The 21,943-nt window shown below is 32.3% G+C and overlaps 1 protein-coding gene across 1 annotated transcript; it reads left to right on the top strand.

Annotated features, from left to right (window-relative positions):
• Positions 1–13,042: 13,042 nt before the first annotated feature.
• EAF02_008981 (uncharacterized protein) lies at positions 13,043–16,212 on the top strand (the record flags this gene model as incomplete). The annotated part of the gene is made up of 5 exons (XM_038905029.1): positions 13,043–13,438; positions 13,493–14,014; positions 14,062–14,563; positions 14,614–15,974; positions 16,054–16,212. 5 exons carry the CDS (start codon positions 13,043–13,045, stop codon positions 16,210–16,212), a joined length of 2,940 nt encoding a protein of 979 aa, XP_038755439.1.
• Between the last annotated feature and the right edge of the window lie 5,731 nt (positions 16,213–21,943).

The following is a 21,943-nucleotide window of genomic DNA, read 5'->3' on the forward strand; positions in this document are numbered from 1 at the left end:
AAAACCGTACGAGATGTAATGACCAAAGGATTTTCGGAGAAGTCCAAAATGTGATAGATTATGCGATGATGTTAGGCGAGGGGAAAGATTCAAAGGCAATACAGTAGTCGATCCCCTTAATCTATGGAATGCATCCATGATGTCTTGCAGCTCTTGGAATTTTTGGGATCCGGGTCGACGGGGATTCCAATTTCTGCTGGTAGTGGTGGGGAAAATGAACTATCATGACCCAAAGGAGATGGATGAAGCATATGAGATGTTGTGTTGTATGTTTTGGGTAAAAGAAAGAAAGTTTGGAATGAATTGTCGAAGATTGATGGATGGTGACCAAAGTGACATGGTGGGAAGGATAGTACGTGGTGCTGCATTTGCATGAAGACTGGTAACCACTCATTGATTCATTCTGCATATGAAGATATATGTATGGTAGGAACTGTATGAGATGTAGTGGTTGTCAGACTGCAGAAGTGCCAAACTACTGCGTGCTGTGTATTATTTCTTTCCTTTCTTCCGACTTTTGGAAATCGAGGATGCTGTACTCAGCGCACCAAGGGTTGTTTATATGATGATTGGATGAATGATGGATGGATGATGGATGGATGAAGTTCTAGACAAGAAAAGATTGATGAAGAAAAGGTCGCATGCGAATTTTCACGATACTGTATCAACAAATAATTGGATGTTGTGTTTTGATACTGCGTGCAAGCAGCAGTAGTGAGCGAGTGAGGTTTGAAGGGAGGAGGATACTACCACCACCTACTAGATAGATGGCCACTTCTCTTGCATTTAGAGTGCATCGTGCATTTGAAGTACATGGAGAGTGAGTGGAGAGTGAGTGGAGAGTGAAGAGTGGAGTTGCTTTTGAGTTGGTACTTGATGATCGCTCGTTACCAAGTACCAAAAGATAGGAATTTTGGATATGCAAGTGAGTGTCAAGTACCTTGTAGTTGGCTAGTCATTTATGTATATGTAGATGCAGGTGGGATGGTATGGATGTAGATGTATGAGATATAATTATGGTTGGTGATGACCGAAAAATAAAAGAGATAATATGAGGCTCAATACCCGGATACCAGCTAGTATGAAGGTGTGGATTGTATACTTATGGATAGTGCATGGTGTATGGTGTAGGAATTATATATTATATATATCGTATATTCAAGTTCAAGTATCGAATACTATATTTATATACACACACAAATGTATTATATACATATAACGTGGTTTATCACCGAGTGGGCCATATCACCGAGTGGGCCACTTTCACCTCAATTCACACCTTCAAATCTATATTATTCAACAACGATTGAATCAATTAATTAAAACTATTAAGAATCTAATAATCTAGGATCTATTACATTATTTTGATAGGTTCTTGTATTATAACCTGTCTTTCTATATTTATTATAATACTAAATAGAAAATGCTTTTTTATTAGAATTCCTTTCTTTTTGATATTTATTATATTGAATTTGAATATCAATCTCTTACTGAAATAATATATCAAAAGTCTTTTATTTAATAAGTATTCCTTTTTGATATAATTAGGTTTTTTTTGTGTATTGATATTTATTTAATACCTCATTTGTCTTTCAAAATGTATGAATTTCTGTATTTAAAAGTGTATTTTTATAAGCTAATCTCTTTATACCTTTAGCTAAAATTAATACAATCTCGAATATAGATATAGGAGAGTTTAATTGATATCGAGTTATTCGAGATGTCATTAAAGTTGATTGAAAAAAAGCTTTAATTGGATTGTGAGGGATTTGAAAGATTTATTGATCTAAATCGAAAAAGGGGGGGATAGGTGTACAAATTCGAATATTCAATTTCGAAAACACAATATCAGGATCAAAGGATATTAAACCTACTTCTCTGAATCCTGATTTCATATTTTGAGAGGTAATTGATTCTTTGTATACAGTTTTAAAAGCTATAAAGAATTCAATCTTTGAAATATAATTAATATATACCTTAATAAACTTATCAATTTGACTATTATATAAACATTTCAGATTCCTAAAATAGTTTATATCAAATGATTGAATTAAATGGTTTGAATATGATAATAGATTCAAGTATATAATATCATTTTCTTTATAATATATCTGAAAAGCTTTTGCTTTATAGCTTTCATGCCTATCTAGTATCAATATTCGATATTTGCCCTTTTTTCGATTTTTAATATACTTATTAAAGTGTTTTAATTATTCTAAACCTGTTTTATTATTTGTTTATTTATTAGATATAGATTTAATAGCTTAATTCATAGGAAGATCGGTTTTGGTATACCAATTGAAGAAATGAACTTGTTCTTAAATCATTAGAAATAAAGGAATAGTTTCATTCTCTTTATTTCCATATATTATTGCTATAGTTTATTCTTGATTGCCTGATTATATTGATTTACTTCTACTACATCTTTCGATATTAATAATAATTATTATTACAGATATAATCCTTATCATAAAACCTGTTTCATTGAAATTATAGAAATCACTATTCAAAATATTGTATTTCGCTTGTATATTTACAACCACTTGAAATCAATCTTCAATAAGCTTAGGATCTTTACAGAAAGCTTTTTGGAAATTATAAATACAATTAAAACACATTTTTAATTCGATTCGACATTATACAAATCGATATGCTCAAAGCTTTCCAATATATTTCGAACCCCTCGATTCAAGAATATAATTTGCTATATCTTCTATATTCTTAATATTGAATGGAAATCCTTTTGAATCTATATTAAATATATATTCAATAATTATATCCTCTTCCAATTCTGTAATTTTATAGCAATTCGCTCGAATCTCTATATATAGAATTAAACTATTCATTTTATGACTAATCATTATACAAAATATATTATATAGTTTAGCAACCTTTCGAATACTTAATTTTTTATCTTTTTGAAGAGCTTCGATGGCTAAAAGTAAATATACTTCTTTATTCGTAGATTCTATAATAAATGATTGATAAAACACATGTTGAATATAAAGAGTGCGAATTGAGGTGAAAGTGGCCCACTCGGTGATATGGCCCACTCGGTGATAAACCACGTTATATTATAACCGATATCCCTACTATGTGCACGGCCCTACTATATGCACGCTCTTATTATTTATATAAAACATTATATTAAATTGAATTTAAAATTAAAAAAGCAATGAAAATATTTGAAATTTAGAATTAAGATAATTTGAATAAATTAATATATTATTTTGAAATAAAAATCTCAAATTCTGAAAGTTTGTAATAATAATATTAATAAATAAGATATTGAATTTTTATATAAGAAATTATTTACTTATTAATATATCTTATAATAGAATCGAAAATATAAGCTTTATTTAAGGAAATTATAAAATTCTTTATATTATAATATAAAGTAGTAGAAAAAATTAAACTTTTTAATTGAAATTCTAAAATTATATTAATATTAAATTCTGATAGTTTTTGAAAGAAAATTTATAAGAATTAATTATTAATAAAATAATGAATTTATAATATTTGACTTTACTTTTGAATTATATAATAATAATAACTTTTAAAGTAAATATAGATATATTAAAATCTATAATTTATTAATATTATATTTAATTGAAGATTTAAAAATAAATATAAAAAACTTTAGTTTAATATAATATTAATTATAATATAAGCTTTTATTGATTATTATTGAAAACTTGATTTTAATAATTTTTAGTTATATATATTTCATTTTAATATTCAAGAAAAAAGTTATATTAATTGATTTTTAATTAATAAAAGATTTAAATATTTGAATTTTTAGGATTTATTGATATTAAAATGATTTCTATTTAGATTTCCTTTGTTAAAATTAATTTAATAATATTTTAAATTATAAAAGCTTTTTTCTTGAAATTTTTTGTATTATAATAATAATTCCATAATCAGAATTTCATTATATATGTTACCGAAACGATCGGCTATAGACTTAGTAGCATCGTTCGTTCATAATGCAGAAGTAGCGCTCAACAAAGGCCACGAGATTATAATAGTTATACTAAATATACAAGGAGCATTCGATGTTCTATTTAAAAACAGACTTCTGAAACGAATAAGGGGACAGGGGTTTCTACAAAACCTAATTGCTTTAATCGACTCCTTTTTAACCTAAAGGCAACTCAGGGTTAGATTTAACGAAGTAATAACTGATTACAGTATAGTGAAATGCGGTACCCTATAAGGCTTACCTTTCTTGTTAGTCCTGTATATACTTTATTTTGCAGAGCTACTCTAGCAAGACTTTAAACTTCGATTTGGGTATGTAGATGACATCTGTCTATATCGATTATTGGTAAGTATTCAACAAAACATTGTAATACTAGTAAGAGATATGAAAAGTATATTCTGTTGAGAAGCTAGGAACAAAATAATCTTTGTATTTGAAAAGATGGAAATGATTTATATAATATGGCATAAGCATTTTATCAACTCGATATGTGAAATAAACTGTGATTGTATTATCTCTCCGATTGTATTAGGATTGGCTCTACAATGACTAGGCGTGTGGTTTGATTGCAAGCTTATATTCAAACAGTATATCGAAATGCGAGTAGCTAAAGGCTGGAAATTGGCTTATTACATTCAAGGGCTAGTCCGGATCACAAACGGACTCTTAGCAGTATTCTTATAGAAAGTAGTGATTATTTGTTTATACCCAACCCTATTCTATAGAGCAGAAATATGGTATGCAGAATAAACAAAAATCATTGGATAGTATTGAGATGGGATATTAGTAGTAGTGAGTGTCCGATTAGGAGGAGCGATTCTAGTTATCAACAAGGTCCTATGAATAGTGATTAGAGGAGTTCTCTTAGTTTGGTGAACAATCCCGAATATAGTGATAATGAGGAATAGCGTTCTCTTATTAATAGAAATAGTATTAAAACAAATAAAATAGAGAGCAGTCCTTTATGTTCAAATTATTGATCCAAAATATTCTCTTTATTACTGAGGGATAAGAGTTATCTACTTCTTTGACAATAGGGAAGGCCAATTGCAGCTAATTAGAACAAAGGTTTAGATGATTAGTTAGTACTTTCCCCAAATTAAGGAGACGACTTTAGTAGGGCCTCATTATATATCAGGGTATCGAACGAATCCTATTAGAGGCCTTACAAAAAAGGTAGTGGCAGAGTAGTTTCAGGAATGGTAAAATAAGTATACACACAATCAGATTATCATATTCTCTAATGGATCGGAACAGATCGATAAGAATGATAGGTGAGTAGGATATGGATATATTATATATAGAGGATAAATAATAGTATATAAAGAAAACGGTGGATTGCATTACAACTTTCATATATTCAATATAAAAGCGATCAGGGTATACTAAAGCCTTCAAGTAGTGATCAGAAATATTATTGATATAAAATAAATGGAAATCTGTATATGTATTAATAGTATATTAGTAATATGGGGAATAAGAGGCATAGCCTTTATTATATCATAATAGACTTTCCTCAAATATTATAAACTAATGCAAATACACTTGATTCAGATCAAATGGTTGCTAGGCTATATAGGGATTGAAGGGAATGAGTGTGCGGATGTACTTGCTGATAAAGGGATAAGAAAATCAGCCTTAAGGCATACAAATCGATCTATAACAAGTGATATTTGTTTTATAGCAAAAACTACTATAAAATCAGTAATATAAATGTAGTGGACCAAATAGAAATTAATATTCTTTAAATAATATTAGAAATAGAATTCAAGAAATATAAATAAATACTCTAATAAATTAGAATTCTTATAAACTACTTTCTACTATATACTAGCGATTCGTTTAGTATACAGCGATTTCGAAAACTATTACCAATAATTTAAATATAAGGAAGCAATGATTCATTACTTATATGGCACATACAAATCCCCTAAATATATTGTGCATTGCTACAAAATCCTTATGATCTATAAAACCTAGTTCCTAGATATCAGGCCCAAATATTCACTCTACAATCGGGTGGCTCAAGAATGACTATTGAAACAGCTAATACATATATCAGTCAAGTTTACTGAATTTATTACTATAATAGACTTTTACAAAAGTATATGCTTTAGAATGCTATTAGAAGAATAAAAAAAGAAAATGGAAATGGATTGATCAATCCGGGTAAATACAAATATAGAATAGGAGGTGATTGATATAGTAAGGCTATAAAGAACAAAATCGATATATGTAATACTCTACGCTATATTAGAATATATACAAAAGCTATTCTTACAGGATAAAGTAACTCTCAATTAAAACATTATATAAAAAATCGGAAAGTATACACGGAGGCGCTTAGAGGATTGGAGACAAAAGCGCAAGTACACTAGTTATCGCTTGGGAGGCTACTGAGGGTATTGAGATCTTATTTTTAGGAGAGGGGGATCATGTAAATTAGAGATTATCCCGCAGTTAGCCTAATCGTAATGCCCCCTGGGAGGCTCGCCTATACGGCCCGGTTGAAAATTACTAATAATAATAATAATAATAATTATATATGTTAGAATCGATGCAAGGTGACGACTAGTATAAACTTGATAATAAGACTTTTCATTAATTCCTTCAAAACCTCCCTTTTGAAGCTATATATATATAAAAACTCTTCGCTTCCAGACTAATAGTCGGCCCAATATCGATCTCTTATCGATACCCGTAACAGAGCCCTCCTCTTTTAGATTTTTGTTCTCAAAAGCTTTAAAGCTATTTGATAATCAATCGTTACTAAATCGACCTCTTTTCTAAACCTTATTAACTCCTATAACAACAAGCTAGTATTACAGTACCTACATCCTCATTTTATGAGATTCAACTCCTCTATAGCTCTTGAAAAAAGCTATGCCATAATACAAGAGTATCAAGAACTAATCCAATCTATATAATCCAATCCATTTTCGAGATTTAGAAACCTTGAAAAATTCGAAAAATTCGAAAAAGAAATCAATTTGCTTTCAATAAGATAGTGATTTGTATTCGATAATAATATTCAATAAGGTTTTGCCTCCCCCTTTTTCGACTTTCGTTCTCGAAAATATATAAAATATATAAAATTAGAATTCGATAACAACTCACTAACAAATAACACTTCAAATCCTGAAAATCCTGAAAATGACAAAAATGACAAAAATCCTGAAAGAAGCCTGAAATCCCGAAAATGGTTTATTTGCGCCTACCTATTAGGGTAAAGCGACTTCAGTGAATACTGTTTTGTTTTTGACTAAATACAAGCTATTTAATATAATATTAATTATTTACAATCAACTTCAATTAGTAATCTCGACTGATTATAGAATAACTAGCTAAGCCCTTCTCTTTATATAACACTATACAGGGGCTCTGTTTTCTTAATAGGAATCTTATAAAATAGCGGAGCTCTACTAGCTTCCTACTGAATCCTCAAAACCTAAAGGAAATCCGAGATTTCTATCTTGAAAATCCTGAAAAAAGCCTAAGGCAATTATTGTCATCTTTGATAATATAAAATAAATGTATTATTAATATTTTGTAAATATTACCTAGAATAGAGTTCGCTTTCTTAGAAGAACTCTTTTCTTTTTTCTAATATTCTTTTTCTTCCTTTTATTCAATTATTCTATTTCATTTCGAAAAAATATTAAAGATATTTCACAATAATACCTCATAGACATTTTGAAGGGTTCGAATTATAAAGAGATTTTCTTTTCTTAACTTTCTTTTAATTTAATTTAATAAGATAGAGATCATAATTGTAGATAATATTGATTATATATCATTAATATATAAAAAGTATATCATAGTCTAAATGAGATCTAAAAGCTTTTAAAGTTTTGAAGCTATTCTCAAAAACTAATTGATAGCTTACTCTAAAAGAGTTGAATAAAAAGAATTATTAGAATTAATATAAGGTAACAATTAGTATAAACTTAATAATAAGACTTTTCATTAATTCCTTCAAAACCTCCCTTTTGAAGCTATATATATATGAAAACTCTTCGCTTCCGGACTAAGAGTCGGCCCGATATCGATCTCTTATCGATGCCCGTAACAATATATTATAAAACTTGTTAGAAAAGGTGCTTATACCGCATATCACGCTATGCTGTATCGGGATTAGCCTGTATATAACTCTGTCGAGTTCATACATATATATTGTATCTTTATATAGAACTTAATAATATCAAGACTTTTCTACTAACTTATATATAATCTTTTAATAGGTTATGAGCTCAGATTCGTGTAGTGTTAGAATTAGTCTTTTGGAATCATTTGATTAATACTATAACAGATAGTAACGACTTTGTCAAATCCGAAGACTATTGTCTTTATAAATATAATCAAATTCAAAAAATATCCAGGTGGTATCTGGTTCAATATGATTAAGCGATTGGGGGAGTGTAGCTTTGCTTAATAAATGAATCTGGCTTCAGTGTTATTGTAAGATTCCGGTATTCTGTGTGGTATTGTAAAGCGTATGGTATTATTATAATGGAGATTGTAATGAATATTCAGGTATATAGTATTAAAGCGATCCAATCTATAAGGTTAAAGATGGTAAAAACTGTAATAAATACTCAGGTGTACAGTAATACAGTAATTCAATCTATAGAGTTAAAGAGAATAATAAAGCTTTAGTAAATAACTATTATTTATTCTTATTTTCTTTTAATAATTCGAGAATTCTAGTTATAATATAATTCCCTCAATTTCTTATCTTTCGATTTTTTTCTTTGTTTTGATTTTTATAAGTTCTATATTAATAGTAACAATACAATATAAGTAATTGATAATACCTTATAAATCGATTAAACTTTATATAATTGAGGGTTATTTATAGAAAACCTTGAAGTTGAGAATGCTTTGGATATAGTTTATAGAGGAACTATAAAGATCTATTTACTTTAATAAAGATTTTCTTTATTTCAGAAATTTTCCTATTATTCCTCTTTATTTCTTTAATAGTTTTCTGATTATTCATATTTATAATCTAATGAGTATAATGATTATTGAATTATTATTTTATTTAATACTAGTCTTTATAATATTTAATTTATTTCGCTTACCAATTCCGCTATTTTATAATATCTCAGTTTTCAATCTTATCTTCTTTTAATTTCGATATTTTTTCACTTATCTATAGTTTATATAATATATTCTATTCTGATTAATCAATGTATATTACTAAGTACAAATCGATTATCTTTCTTTTTAATTATTGTTTTTATATGATTTTGATTTCAATTTTCTATATTGATAATGGCTATACTAATAATCGAAAAAGAGGGAGAGTATATAGAGAGCTGGAGGGTTTGTAGGGATCTGAAGGTATTGAATATAGGAAACTGGAGATTCTAAAAGAAATTAAAGATAATTCAAAATTATATATAAAGAAAAAACGAATGATTATAGTAATAAGAGAATGTATACTATTATATTTGGGTAGGAAATAATAAAACTATCTTCTATATTTCTTATAATAAAGATTAGTAAAATCAAGGTGATTAAGGATATTATTGTTAGTTTTGTATTCTTTTTTGAATATATTTAAGAGAAAAAGAAAGAGTTATAGAATATACTTTATGGGAAAGTATTCTGATATTTTATTATATAGAAAAAGTATATAACATTTCCTATACTTTTGTAAAAAAGAATAAGGATTAAGGGATCTTATATAATCAGAGTGATTATATAGAAGATTGTATCTCAATTTCTCTATTAAAAAGGAAAAGCTATAAAAATACAGGCTTTATAGGTCAGTAGGTATTATACCACCAGTACGATTTCTATACTTTTAGAGAAACATTTATACTAGATATTGAATAATCCTAGAAAAAAGATTTTTCTTTAAAAAATTGATTAAAGATATTGATTCCTAAAAGAATATATGAGATCTGATCTATTAATCCCATAGCGATTTTGATAACTACAATCTCAAAGCGCTTTCTAGCATCCATTGGAATCAACTCGCTAGCTCCAAAGTACTTATTAGCAACCCTCGAGATTTATTGAATGAAAATAATCAAACACTACACACATACCTATACAATATAAATTATACCGTTTAGCTTGATTGAGATCAATTATAACCCTGACTTACAACATAACACCCCATAGCTTTTGATAGACTACATAGCTTCAGATATACAATATCAATATAAGAAAGTATTAGAAAAGGTACTTATACCACATATCACACTATACTATATCAGGATTAGCCTGCATGTGACTCTATCGAGTCCACACATATATATCGTATCTCTATGTAGAACTTAATAATATCAAGGCTTTTCCACCAACTCATATATGATCTTTTAACAAAACTAAGATTTAAATAATTTCAAAAATATAATTTTTAAAATAAAAGATTTATTTAAAGAATTTCTTTTGATTGATCTATAATTTATATATTTTGATATTTAATAAAATTTATTTCAAAAAGATTATAATATTCAAAGCTTTAGTATTAAATATAAAATTTAAATTCATTTAAAATTTAATTTTTTAAGTTTTTTTAAAAACAATAAAAATAATTAGAAAATTCATAATCTATATTAAACTCAATTCTTATAACTTTTTTAATTTTTTTGATTTCTTTATAAGAATATTAATATTAAGAATCTATTAAAATATTCTTTAATTTTAGAAATAAAACTTTAATATATTCTTTATTGAAAATTTATATTTAAAATTATATATTCTTTTTATTTTATTATTTAATTAGTTTCTATTTTGATAATTGAAATTTTGAAAACTTCCCCTCACTAATATTATTCAATCCTCAAACTAAATTGTTCTTTTTTTATTGAATTTTTGAATTTTAACATTGATTTTTATTTTGATCCTAAAAACGTGCATATAGTAGGGACGTGCACGTTGCAGGGATATCGGATATACCATGTCCATAATAATAATAATATTATTATTATTATTATCATCTCTTGTCCAGCCACGCCGAGTTGTCATTACAATTGATTAATCTAAGCCACCTGACCAGCCAATCCATTTCGTGGAGCAATCCGGGTTGATGTCATCAGCCTCAGAATGATTCGGAATCCCCTCTTCTGCCCTACAAGGTAACCATTGCCTCGTCGAAAGGCTGGTCATTGTTTGCCTTTCGCCGTTGGAAAATCTCTGTACGTATACGAGTGGTTGGCAGGAATGAGTCAAGAAAGGAAACAATGGATCTGTTGGAGGCAAATGAGAAGAGACTCTCAAATGCCCTTGCCGAGCTGAATGCACTGTACTATATTGCCTCTTGATGCTGACCGAGGCTAGCATGTATTTTCAGTCTTTTGAATGCTTTACCAACAATCAAATTTACGTAGGATAATCCTCTTTTGCTTTTAGTGTTGGTTGATCGGATCCGGTATCAATGTCAGTAGGTATGGTAAGGTTATTGAGCTGGAATTCTTGGCAATCAATTCCCAGTCATCATTTGACTCCCTTGACAAGAGCCGTCGGTAGTGTATTGAGTAGGAGTAGGAGTAGGAGTAGGAGTAGTATTGAAGCAATGGATGATTTCACGATATGACATGCGCTAAGATATTGTATATTGTACATTACAAGAGAAAAGGGAGTCAATCATGTAGAGATAAGAGTATGACATGAAGAGAAACCAATCAAAGATGGATGTTTTCTTCTTTCTTTTTGCATTTAAATGTCATGGAGCTTTCTGGTGACTCTATCATTCTCGTCCATATCATATTGTCTGCCGACGCTCAGCCTCGTTTTGAAGCTTATTGCTGTTGCTGTTGCTGTTGCTGTTGCTGTTGCTGTTGCTGCTATTGCTATTGCTATTGATAGGAAGATCTTTATCATTTCACTCCTCACTCTCACTATCGATTAGCCTCAAATGCAGGGAAGCAGCGTTCTTTTATTCACAAACATCAACCATCACCCAATGAGAATCAATAAAATCACATTTCAAGATACACATCACATCAATTCAATAACCATCCATCCTCATTATAATACTACCCAGACAGGTAACATTCAAATATTACCTCAATTGCACTAGCCATCCCTTAGTCACAACGACGACAAGGTCCAAATGGCAAATAAAGCAAAAACTCTCCTCTGCTCAGGTCTGTCGGTGATGGATGCACCATTTGAACGCTTGAACTGCCACTCGTTGCATTTTACCACCCAATTTACTATTTCTATTTCGTACACTTATTACCCAGAAGTATCACATGCATGACCGTCACACCGATCGAGAGACTACCAGCTACCTGCTACCAGCTACCTGCTATCTGCTACCTAATGACTACCTCCCTACCGACAGACTATTTATGAAAAGGATTCACTTCCCCAGCTGGACTCGTTTTCTATTTGAAGCAAAGGACTTCCCGGCTCGAGCAAGTACTCGTATGCTGATTCGCATCGATTGCAATCAACACTCCCCTCACGACATCCATCCATTCAAATCCCAATTCTACATTCTATTTACTTACACGTTCCCTTTACACTTCCCGTCACCACTTTGCTATTGCCATTGATTGAGAATTCATCATTTGACTTGACCTCCAACCTTCCCATCACCAATTCACGGATATCAAGGCGACCTGCAGCTGAAACAAAGTGATAATCCACGAGGTAAGTGTCTGATGATCAATCTACCCGTCAGCAAACAATCCATTTGGTGATTGGTAGCCGTGCAAGAGTTACACTTCATTTCTCCAACATACGGCTACTACCACCGTCTGAAGGTACCTACTTTGGTAATAGTCATTATATACGTCAAAAGATCCTTTGCCACAATTAGTGAATTTGCAACATGCGCCCATTCTGAGTCCATTTGAAAAATCAAGCTAATTCGAGAGGGATCAGCTCAGGTCATTCCAAGGTTAATTGGATTCGAACACTCGACAGCCTATCTCCAAACATACGACCTGCCACCTTACAATCTCACATTAGGCAGTCAACCGCACAACCACATTATTCCTAATTGCACAATAATTTCAGCCTTTCAAAATTCTTTCCTTCACAACGGCTACCTTATTAAAGGCAGGAAAGCACAAGCGTTGGCTAAATAAGATGGATACTCCAAGTTCAAGCAAAGGTAGTGATCAAGCAACGGAGAGGGAAGAGCCTACAACAGTGGTTGTTGGAGAAGGTTCATCAATTACACAAATTGAAGCTAAACCGCGACAAACTACGGATAAGCACGGTAAAGCCAAGACATCCAAGAAAGATAAGGCAGATAAGAATTGCAAGTCGAAGGGAAAGAAAAAGAAAGAACTGGTGGAGACGGAGTCGGAGAGCGAAGACGATGAATCCTCCGATTCAGATTCCTCTTCCTCTTCTTCCAGTGATTCCGATTCAGAGACCGAGTCTGAAAAGGAAAAGAAGAAGAGAAAGGCAAAATCCAAGGCTAAACAAAATTTAAAGGCGAAGCGTAAGGCTAAAGCGAAGAAGAGAGCGAAGAAAGATGTGGGTATCAGTCTAATCTATTCTCGAATCCACTAAATGCTAACAACTTTCTAGGATACTTCTGACTCCGATTCAACTTCCGATTCGGATTCTGAGGATGAAGATGAAGAAGCCGAAAATGATTCTGGTGATGCCGATGCCGATGATGATACCGAAGAAGTCGCCGAAACTACGAATGCTCAAATTCTAGCGCAAGTGATGCAGCTTCAAGCGATGCAAATCCAAGCAAGCCAAAGAGCTCAGATCTCTCACCCTGGTACACAATTACCACCTGCCACAATATGGAATTTACCACCTCCACCCCCACCAGCAAATCCTCTTCATCCTGATGCAAGACGCCAAGCTTTGCGTAGAAAGCTCTTGATGGATGGGAGGAAGGAAGCTGTAAAGAGTAAGAAGGACAAGGGCAAGAAGAAGAGGGGAAGTAAGTTGGAATTCAAGAGAGTGGATCAATTATGGGATAGCACAATCCATAATTACAAGCTTACCGACACGGCCGAGGACGAAGAGAGTTCGGAATATGATCAATATCTTTTCAATGTTCGCAGAACATTTGATTGGGAGGGAAAGTATAAGGTATGTCTTTGAGATTCATTGTTAGATTGTCTGCTAATACTCTCCAGGCTACTGTCGTTGATATCAAGAGCAAACTTTTGAAAGAAGCTCTGACTGAAGCTATGGATGGTGTTAAAGGTGTTAGTTTTGTTGAAGAGACCCCATGCATCGATCCGAATCTTCTCTTCCTCTACCTTGAGGACCTTCGAAAATCTTGCAAAAAATTGAAACATAAGAAGGTTACTGAAAAGCAAGGTAAAAAGAAGATTAAGAAGAGAAATGAGACCAAGAGAAAACATCTCAAAGTTCTTTTGAAATATCTCGACAAGGATTATGCTTCTACTAAAAAGGCTCTTTATCCCATGTTGGAGAATGGAATTATTACATTTGATTTACTCTGGGCCTTGTATAAACCAAATACTTTGGCTTACACCACAACTTATGGAACAGCAGATGAGCCAAGAGCTTTCAAAATCGAGTTGGCCGAAAAGGTTGTCAGTTTCATGAGGGGAACTTGGTATAATATTGAGGGTAAATATTTGGAGTATGATGGAAAGACGTGGGGAATGGGTATGTTACATCTTATGTTTCACAAAATCAGTCTACTAACATCATTATAGGTACCATGGATTGTGATGTTCCGGCTTTCAAGGGTGCAAGAAAGATCACAAGTCTTAATTGCTATCCTTTGAAATATCACAAGAATGAAGCCAAACTTCGTACCGAACTTATCGAGAGAGGTAAGAAGTTTGTGGCACTGCAAGGTGTTCATTATAAAAGTCACAAGGGAATGGCATATTACAAGAAGCGTAAGGCTATTATCAAAGTAAATATTGATGGCAGAGTTATGGTCGATCCCGCCATTCATCGTCGAATTTTACCCAATTACAACGTCAGCACCGTCAAACCTAATGATCCGGATCTTCTCAGCGATTCAGATAGTGAGGACGACGACTGTGGCTGCTGTGATGATGAAAGTTCTGATGATGGTCAAGGAGATCATGCTCTAGAGAAGAGAGATGATAGTGATGAACCAAAAACGAAGTTCAAAGTTGTTCTTGATGAAAAGGAGAGGCCTCGTCTAGTTCAGGTTCCTGTCGATGAGGACGGCAATGAAGTCGTTGTTGAAAAATTGGATGAAGTTCCAAGTACAGTTGTCGACAAGGACGACAAAGACAACAAAGATAACAAGGATGAAAAAGGACAGGTAGAAGAAGACAAGAAAGCTCCTTCCGTCTTTACAGATGAGGAATACTTAATTTCTTCTCCTGTTGTTCTCGGATTTGCCTTTGCTGAAAAGCTTTGGCTCGAATTCACAGTTTCAGGAATCAAAGATATTGTTTGGAATGAAGGTGCTTATGATTCCCTTGTCTTGGAAGACAACACCAAAGCCATTGTCAAAGCTTTGGTCGAATCCCACAAATACCACCCAGCCGAAAGTATCGACGATGTTATTCAAGGTAAAGGTAAAGGACTTGTAGCCGTTCTTCATGGTCCACCTGGCACAGGTAAAACTCTCACCGCAGAAGGTATCTCGGAACTCCTCAAATGTCCTCTCTATATGGTTTCAGCCGGAGAACTCGGTACCGATCCACGTACTTTGGAAGCAGAACTTCAGAAAATTCTCGACATTGCTCATGCATGGGGTGCAGTTCTTCTTCTTGATGAAGCTGATGTTTTCTTGGAAAAGAGAACCATTCAAGATATTCACCGTAATGCTTTGGTTTCTATCTTCTTGAGACTTTTGGAATATTTCCAAGGTATTCTTTTCTTGACTACAAATCGTGTTGAAACATTCGATGATGCATTTCAATCGAGAATTCACATCGCATTAAGATATGGTGATTTGAGTCCGAAAGCAAAGAAGAGTGTTTTCAAGATGTTTATTGAAAGAGTGAGGGTCTTGGAAGGTATTGATACAATGCCTTTCACGGAGGAAGATTATAATGCGTTGGCAAGGAATAATTTGAATGGACGACAGGTATGTTTATAATTTTTTACATTTCTTTCCATCACCTTTTTCAAAACTTGGGTCGAGAATATAACTAACAAATTTCTAGATCAAAAATACAGTCCGTACAGCTCAAGCTCTCGCTGTCAATAATAAAGAACCTCTTTCGATGGAACATATCAAACGCGTCTTGGATGTCTCGAATGCTTTCGATAGGGACTTGAAAGGAGGAACGGGATTTGAGGATGCTATGAGAGGATACTTTTAAATTTTTCTATCTCTATTCCTAGCAATGGTTAGGAGGAGAGAGGGTTGGGGAAAGGCAACGGGATTTCTTTGGGCATAAATAAAAGGAAATTTTCAATGGTCTCTTTTACTTTAACTATGGGGTGAGGGGTTGGTTGGGAAATGTTGGGGGTGCTGATAATCTTGGGTATTGAGAATGTTCCTACTCTGGTGTGCTTTTTATGGATTGATTTCATTTATTTTTTTGGAGGGGATTTCCGGTTATCAACAATTGAGGTGTGCGGGTGGAGAAACAATGGAGAGTACGGAAGGGGATTTGGGATGAGTATAGGAAAATGATGCATGTGGAAGCTTACACATGGTAACAAGCATTCCATATTTTATGATCAAATGGGGATGAGCATATTGGATAGTTTAGGTTAGGAGAGATATGAAGGGATGGGATAAGATGAAATGTGTCATGAGCGAGATTTTTTCCACACGTACTTACATACATAGCGTAGCATAGCATAGCAGTCCTAGGGCTTAGTCAATTACAAATCGCAATGCATTTAACGTTTATATTTATCTTCTTTTTTTCTACGAATATTTTGAGTCTTATCCATCCATGTATGGAGGTACTTACCAACATATTCATCATTCTTATCATACCCACCTCCCCATCCAAATTCCACCAAGTCCCACCTCACCCCATCAAATATATCACATCACGCACATTAAACATATATATATATATGGCTCCAAACCGCTACCACCACTCCAACAATATACATCAGGGGATGTAGTATAGTGGTATTATGTTCGCTTCGCATTTTTTTCTCGTGTTCTCATGGATTCTTTCTGTGACGTGTTGTGAGTTAGTTTCTATGTGTGTGTTTGTGAAAGGTCCCCGGTTCGATCCCGGGCATCTCCAGTGTTTTGTTTTGTTTTGTTTTGGGGGGGGAGGGGAGGGTGAAGAATGGATTTTTTGGTTAGTGGGTAGGTGGGTAGGTGGGTAGGTGGGTGGAATTTTGGGAGGGTTTGGGATTTTTGATTTTTGATTTTTTGGAGGAGATGGGATGGGATGGGTGGTGGGGATGGGGGATAGATAGATAGACAGGAAAGAAGGAAGGAGGGAGGGAGGGAGTAAAGAGTGATTGATTAATTACGAAATGAAAATGAATTTATTTGTATTTTGTATAGGGTAGTGGGTAGGTGGATGGTGGGGTAAATACATATACCCTCGAGATACCTCAGTAGAGGGCGCTGGTTTTTTATTATCCTCTAAGATATCATTTATAAGCGCCCTCGCTTAACAGGATCTTATTGATCAATCAGATCATCAGAATATTAAGAATTCTCATGATTTCAATACATTTTTTGGAATTAATCATCGAATACTTAATTAGAAATTTAGTAAATATAAATAGTATATTCTTTATATTTATATAAAACCTTCCTTAGTAATAGTAGTAAATTCATAATCGATTCGATCTATATAGCTATGCTAAAACCATACGATGCGCCTGTACCTGTATCTAATTGGATGAAGTAGATAGGAAAAAGATATAAAAACCTACCCCCCCCCCCGGTGTCCCACCGAGTCGTCTATATTGTATACCTATTCTGTTTAATACTTATAGCCCGTGATATCTATACTTTCGAAGACGATTTTATTGAATGCTTCGTTTTCATTCTACGAGTTAGTAATATATGACCTATTCTCACCCGGCTTAATAGCATAGAAATCTTTCTTATATATATCTTTATTTTTTTAATAAATATTGAGTTTATAATTTAATAATGTTTTTAATTATAAATTATATCAAAATCGTTTATTTATTTATTTATTTATTTATAGTGATTAGTGTCTATTATCTGACCTCCCAAGGGGTATTCTAGATGTACTAAGGAGCGGGCCTACAGGCTGCTAGTATTCCAGCTGTTTATAGTAATGTAATGTTAACTAATCAGGGACTTGTTACCTCTAATATTCCCCCACTCAATACCGCTTATAACAATCCTACAGCTATTTTATCTAAGGGTTTATAGTTCTGTTTTAGAAGGCCTTGTTTCGTATGCTATCCGGGTATTGGTGGATAATCAGGTCAATCGTTGTCGATTGGGAGAGCGCTTGGAGTGCTTATAGCTATTCGATATAGATCTTAGATTAATTAAGATAAAAAGCTTATCCTCGGGGTATTAAAGCAAATTGGAATTCGTGTAGTTTTATGTAGTTTGAGCATATCCTAGTATAGAATCTGGATCTAGCAAGAAAGTCAGTAAAGCTATATTGTGTTTGCAGAATGTGGTTGATATATGTTATTGTATTCTATTCGGATCGAAATCGATTTGGTATAAGCGGTTAGTTGCTGTGCATTTGATTATTGATTAAACATTAAAAGAAATACAATGTACTTTTCTTAATTCTGTATATACAGATATTCATACTATTTTCGTAATTGAATCTGATATGATAGGCTGTAAAATCACCGTATCCGATCCGTATTGCTATAAGTCTATATAATACCCCACAAAGGAGCTTGAGACTTTCCGGTTTCAAGATATTATATATCGGTTTCTATGTATTGTACATTTTGGAGATCAAACCCCTTTTTTCCTTCCACTATCTGCTTTCGGAATACTGATATTTGGTATATAGAATAAAACAGGAGCTACTAACTATGGGGAGGCAGGATGGGCCAGGATCAAGCGACCTAGTTGTGTTCTGATTAGCAAGGCGATCAGCTGTTTTGTTGCCTTCAATCTCAATATGCCTAGGGGACTATTTGATTACAATATTGTAGTGTTGTATTGTTTGATGGTATTTATAGTATGTTTATTGAGAGGAGGTAGTGGTGTTTTCTTGTATTTCCCAGATTATTGAGGTGTTATCAATATATAACTATATTTGTTCTTGGTAGGAGTAATTAATAATGTTTAGGAGGCGTTCTAGTCCCTGTTATGCGCCGATTGCTTTAGTGTCAAAAACATGCGATTGTTTGTATATATAGTCATAGCCGGTATTGATTTGTTATTTGTTGTGGTAGATTGTAAAGCTATATCTTATGCAATGATTGTATTTGTTATATTGTTTAGATTTATCTGAAAATACAGAGTAATCTTTTTGAGGGATTAAGTTTCATTATTTCTTGAATACTTTTGCGACATTCTCTTTGTTTATATTATTTATTGAATCAGTATAGCACTCGGAAGAGAAATGAGATTGTAAAAGTCTAGAACATTCGATAGTAGGGATTACCTGTCCTATTTTTTACAGTTTTGTATTGGGACCTTTTAGAATATCTATATTTTATTCTTTTTTTTAATATATAGCTTTAATTGGTTTATAAATAGATATTATATATTTATTATCTAAAGTCAAAACACAAACCTCAATCTGGCTTGCTTTAATATAACAATTCTAACTAGAAAATCAGCTTTTATAAGGAATACAATCATTGGGGTTGTCTTGTAGATGGGTAAAGCTTTTTGTGCTATATTGTGAATTGTCTTATTGATTAGGTCGATATATTTCTTAATCCTGGTACCGACCGGAATATAATCTGTATTTGGGTATAGTTTGTATAGCCTATCGAATTATATTTTAAAGCCGAAAAGGGTGATAGGGAGTATACAAGTAATAATTATTTTTCACAAATAGGCTATAGATAGTTCATAGATTATATGAGCTATTGATTAGATATGAAATATAATATGTATAGCTTTTGCAATGTATGTTTTGATATGCTATAGGAATGTTAGGTGTCAATCAAAAAAGATGTCAAGTCAGTGTAAGATCAGTTGTACTCTATTGATAAGCTTTAAAGAGGTTGGTGTAATGATTAGATTCTGATTTATTCTTATAATCGGATTTGTAATTTCATATTTCCTTGATATATAAAATAGCTCAAACTTTTTTAAAGCGAAAAAAATCTTATTCTGATTTCCTTATTGTAGAATGTATTGAACAATTTAGTGAAGTATATATATATTCATAAATAGATTCTTAAATATATAATATATAGCTATATTATTAGTATATCCAAAGTACTATGTTTTATCTTGATTAAAAAGCTCAACAAAATAGAGGATATACAAGATAAGAGAAAATGACAATCCCTAAGGGGTACTATATACAATCAGGAAATCCTATATTATAATCTTCTTAAGCTTTATACACATATATCTCCCAGTCAGAAATAAATCAACGAATCGCAAGAGCATTATAGGCTAACCCTGTTTCTTTATACATTGTAGAAGCCATTTTTTTAAGGAATACATTATAGATATCTTGTATATCCATTATTATTAGTATAACCATTTTACTAGCTACTAAAGCACATTCAGCATTATAAGTAAAAAGCAGCTGTAAGATTAATACCAGTTCTTTTCAGCAACACTTTGCAATACTGAGAGCTAATAACATTATATCTCATAATTATTCATGCAATTTAATTAGCGATATATCTTTCTAATCCTTTTCCAATACACAATATCAACGCAATCGGTTTCTACAATCTCAAGGATGTCCTGTTCTTTTTACCAACCTTGGGCAGCATAACTATTTCAGTGAGTTTCCATTATCAGAATAATAGTTAAGCCTAAAGCAAACCGCAAGAATCTTATATATTACACTCTTCATATTAAGCCATACGTTTTGAGAAAACGAATGATTACCCGATCAACTCCAGATGATGTGTTTCTAACTCCTATTATATATTTTTTCCACTTCCTTCACAATAATCGTTCTTTTCCATAGTAAGGTTATCTAACAACTCTGTTTCTGTAAAGAGTTATACTATAGATTGTTCATGCTTTTGAAGCGATTGAATACCATTATAAAGAGTGCTTCAGCTTTTCCCTAATATCAATAATCTTCTGCCTTTGATTACTAAAAAAGGGATCTTGAGGTTTGTTTCTAGGGTTAGCTTGTGCTAGTTTATAATTTTGTATAGTTTTTGATTGTTTATATATTATCCAAGTGCTTAATCCAATAAGCTTATTTCAATACTCACCACGACTTTTTGTAGATTCTATTAGGCAATTGTTATTCCATCAGTAATTCCAGTTCTCCTGGCTTATATATATGTTTTGATATACCTCCTTATACTCATCGGTCTATTATAGGGATAATTGGTAGGGTTTGCAGTCTTTTGTTTTATAGTTATTATAAAGGCATTCAGTACACTTATGAGTCTGGCGATCAGTCTATCAATAGTATAGGTAAATCGGAGATCCAGATTCTGAAGGTTTACTAAGTGATTGGCTATTATACTTGTTAAGCAAAGTAAATCTGAATTGTATATCCAAATATACGTTTGCTTGTATTCAAAGATTCCTCTATTCGAGATGGTAGTGATTTGAGTAGTGTAATCAGAGCCATTGTACAGATTGTTATTAATTATTGTTATAGCGATAGTTAGATTGGAAAAAGTTAAATCCAGAATATGTTCTCTTATATGCATAGGGGTATCAGGAATCCCGATATATTCCATTTCCTGTTCGGCAGTCCATATGCAAGTGTATCACTTTGATTGGTAGTTGTTATTCTGGGTTCCTATAGATTATATTTAGTATTGAAGTTATTTCCAATAATCATATCAATCCCTGGGGCAATCTTTAATCCAAATATGTATTTTATTGTAACGGATCGAGCGGAGTGCGGTAGGTATTGAGGATCGAGTATTTGTTAATATTAATCCAAAATAGGTTTCTGCTTTTAGTTACTTTATTTATCTAATCTTCAAATTGTCTCCTTTTTGTATATAAAT

The sequence above is a fragment of the Botrytis sinoallii genome (assembly GCF_014898435.1).
Source record: "Botrytis sinoallii strain Bc 23 chromosome Unknown BSIN_017, whole genome shotgun sequence".
NCBI lineage: Eukaryota > Fungi > Ascomycota > Leotiomycetes > Helotiales > Sclerotiniaceae > Botrytis > Botrytis sinoallii.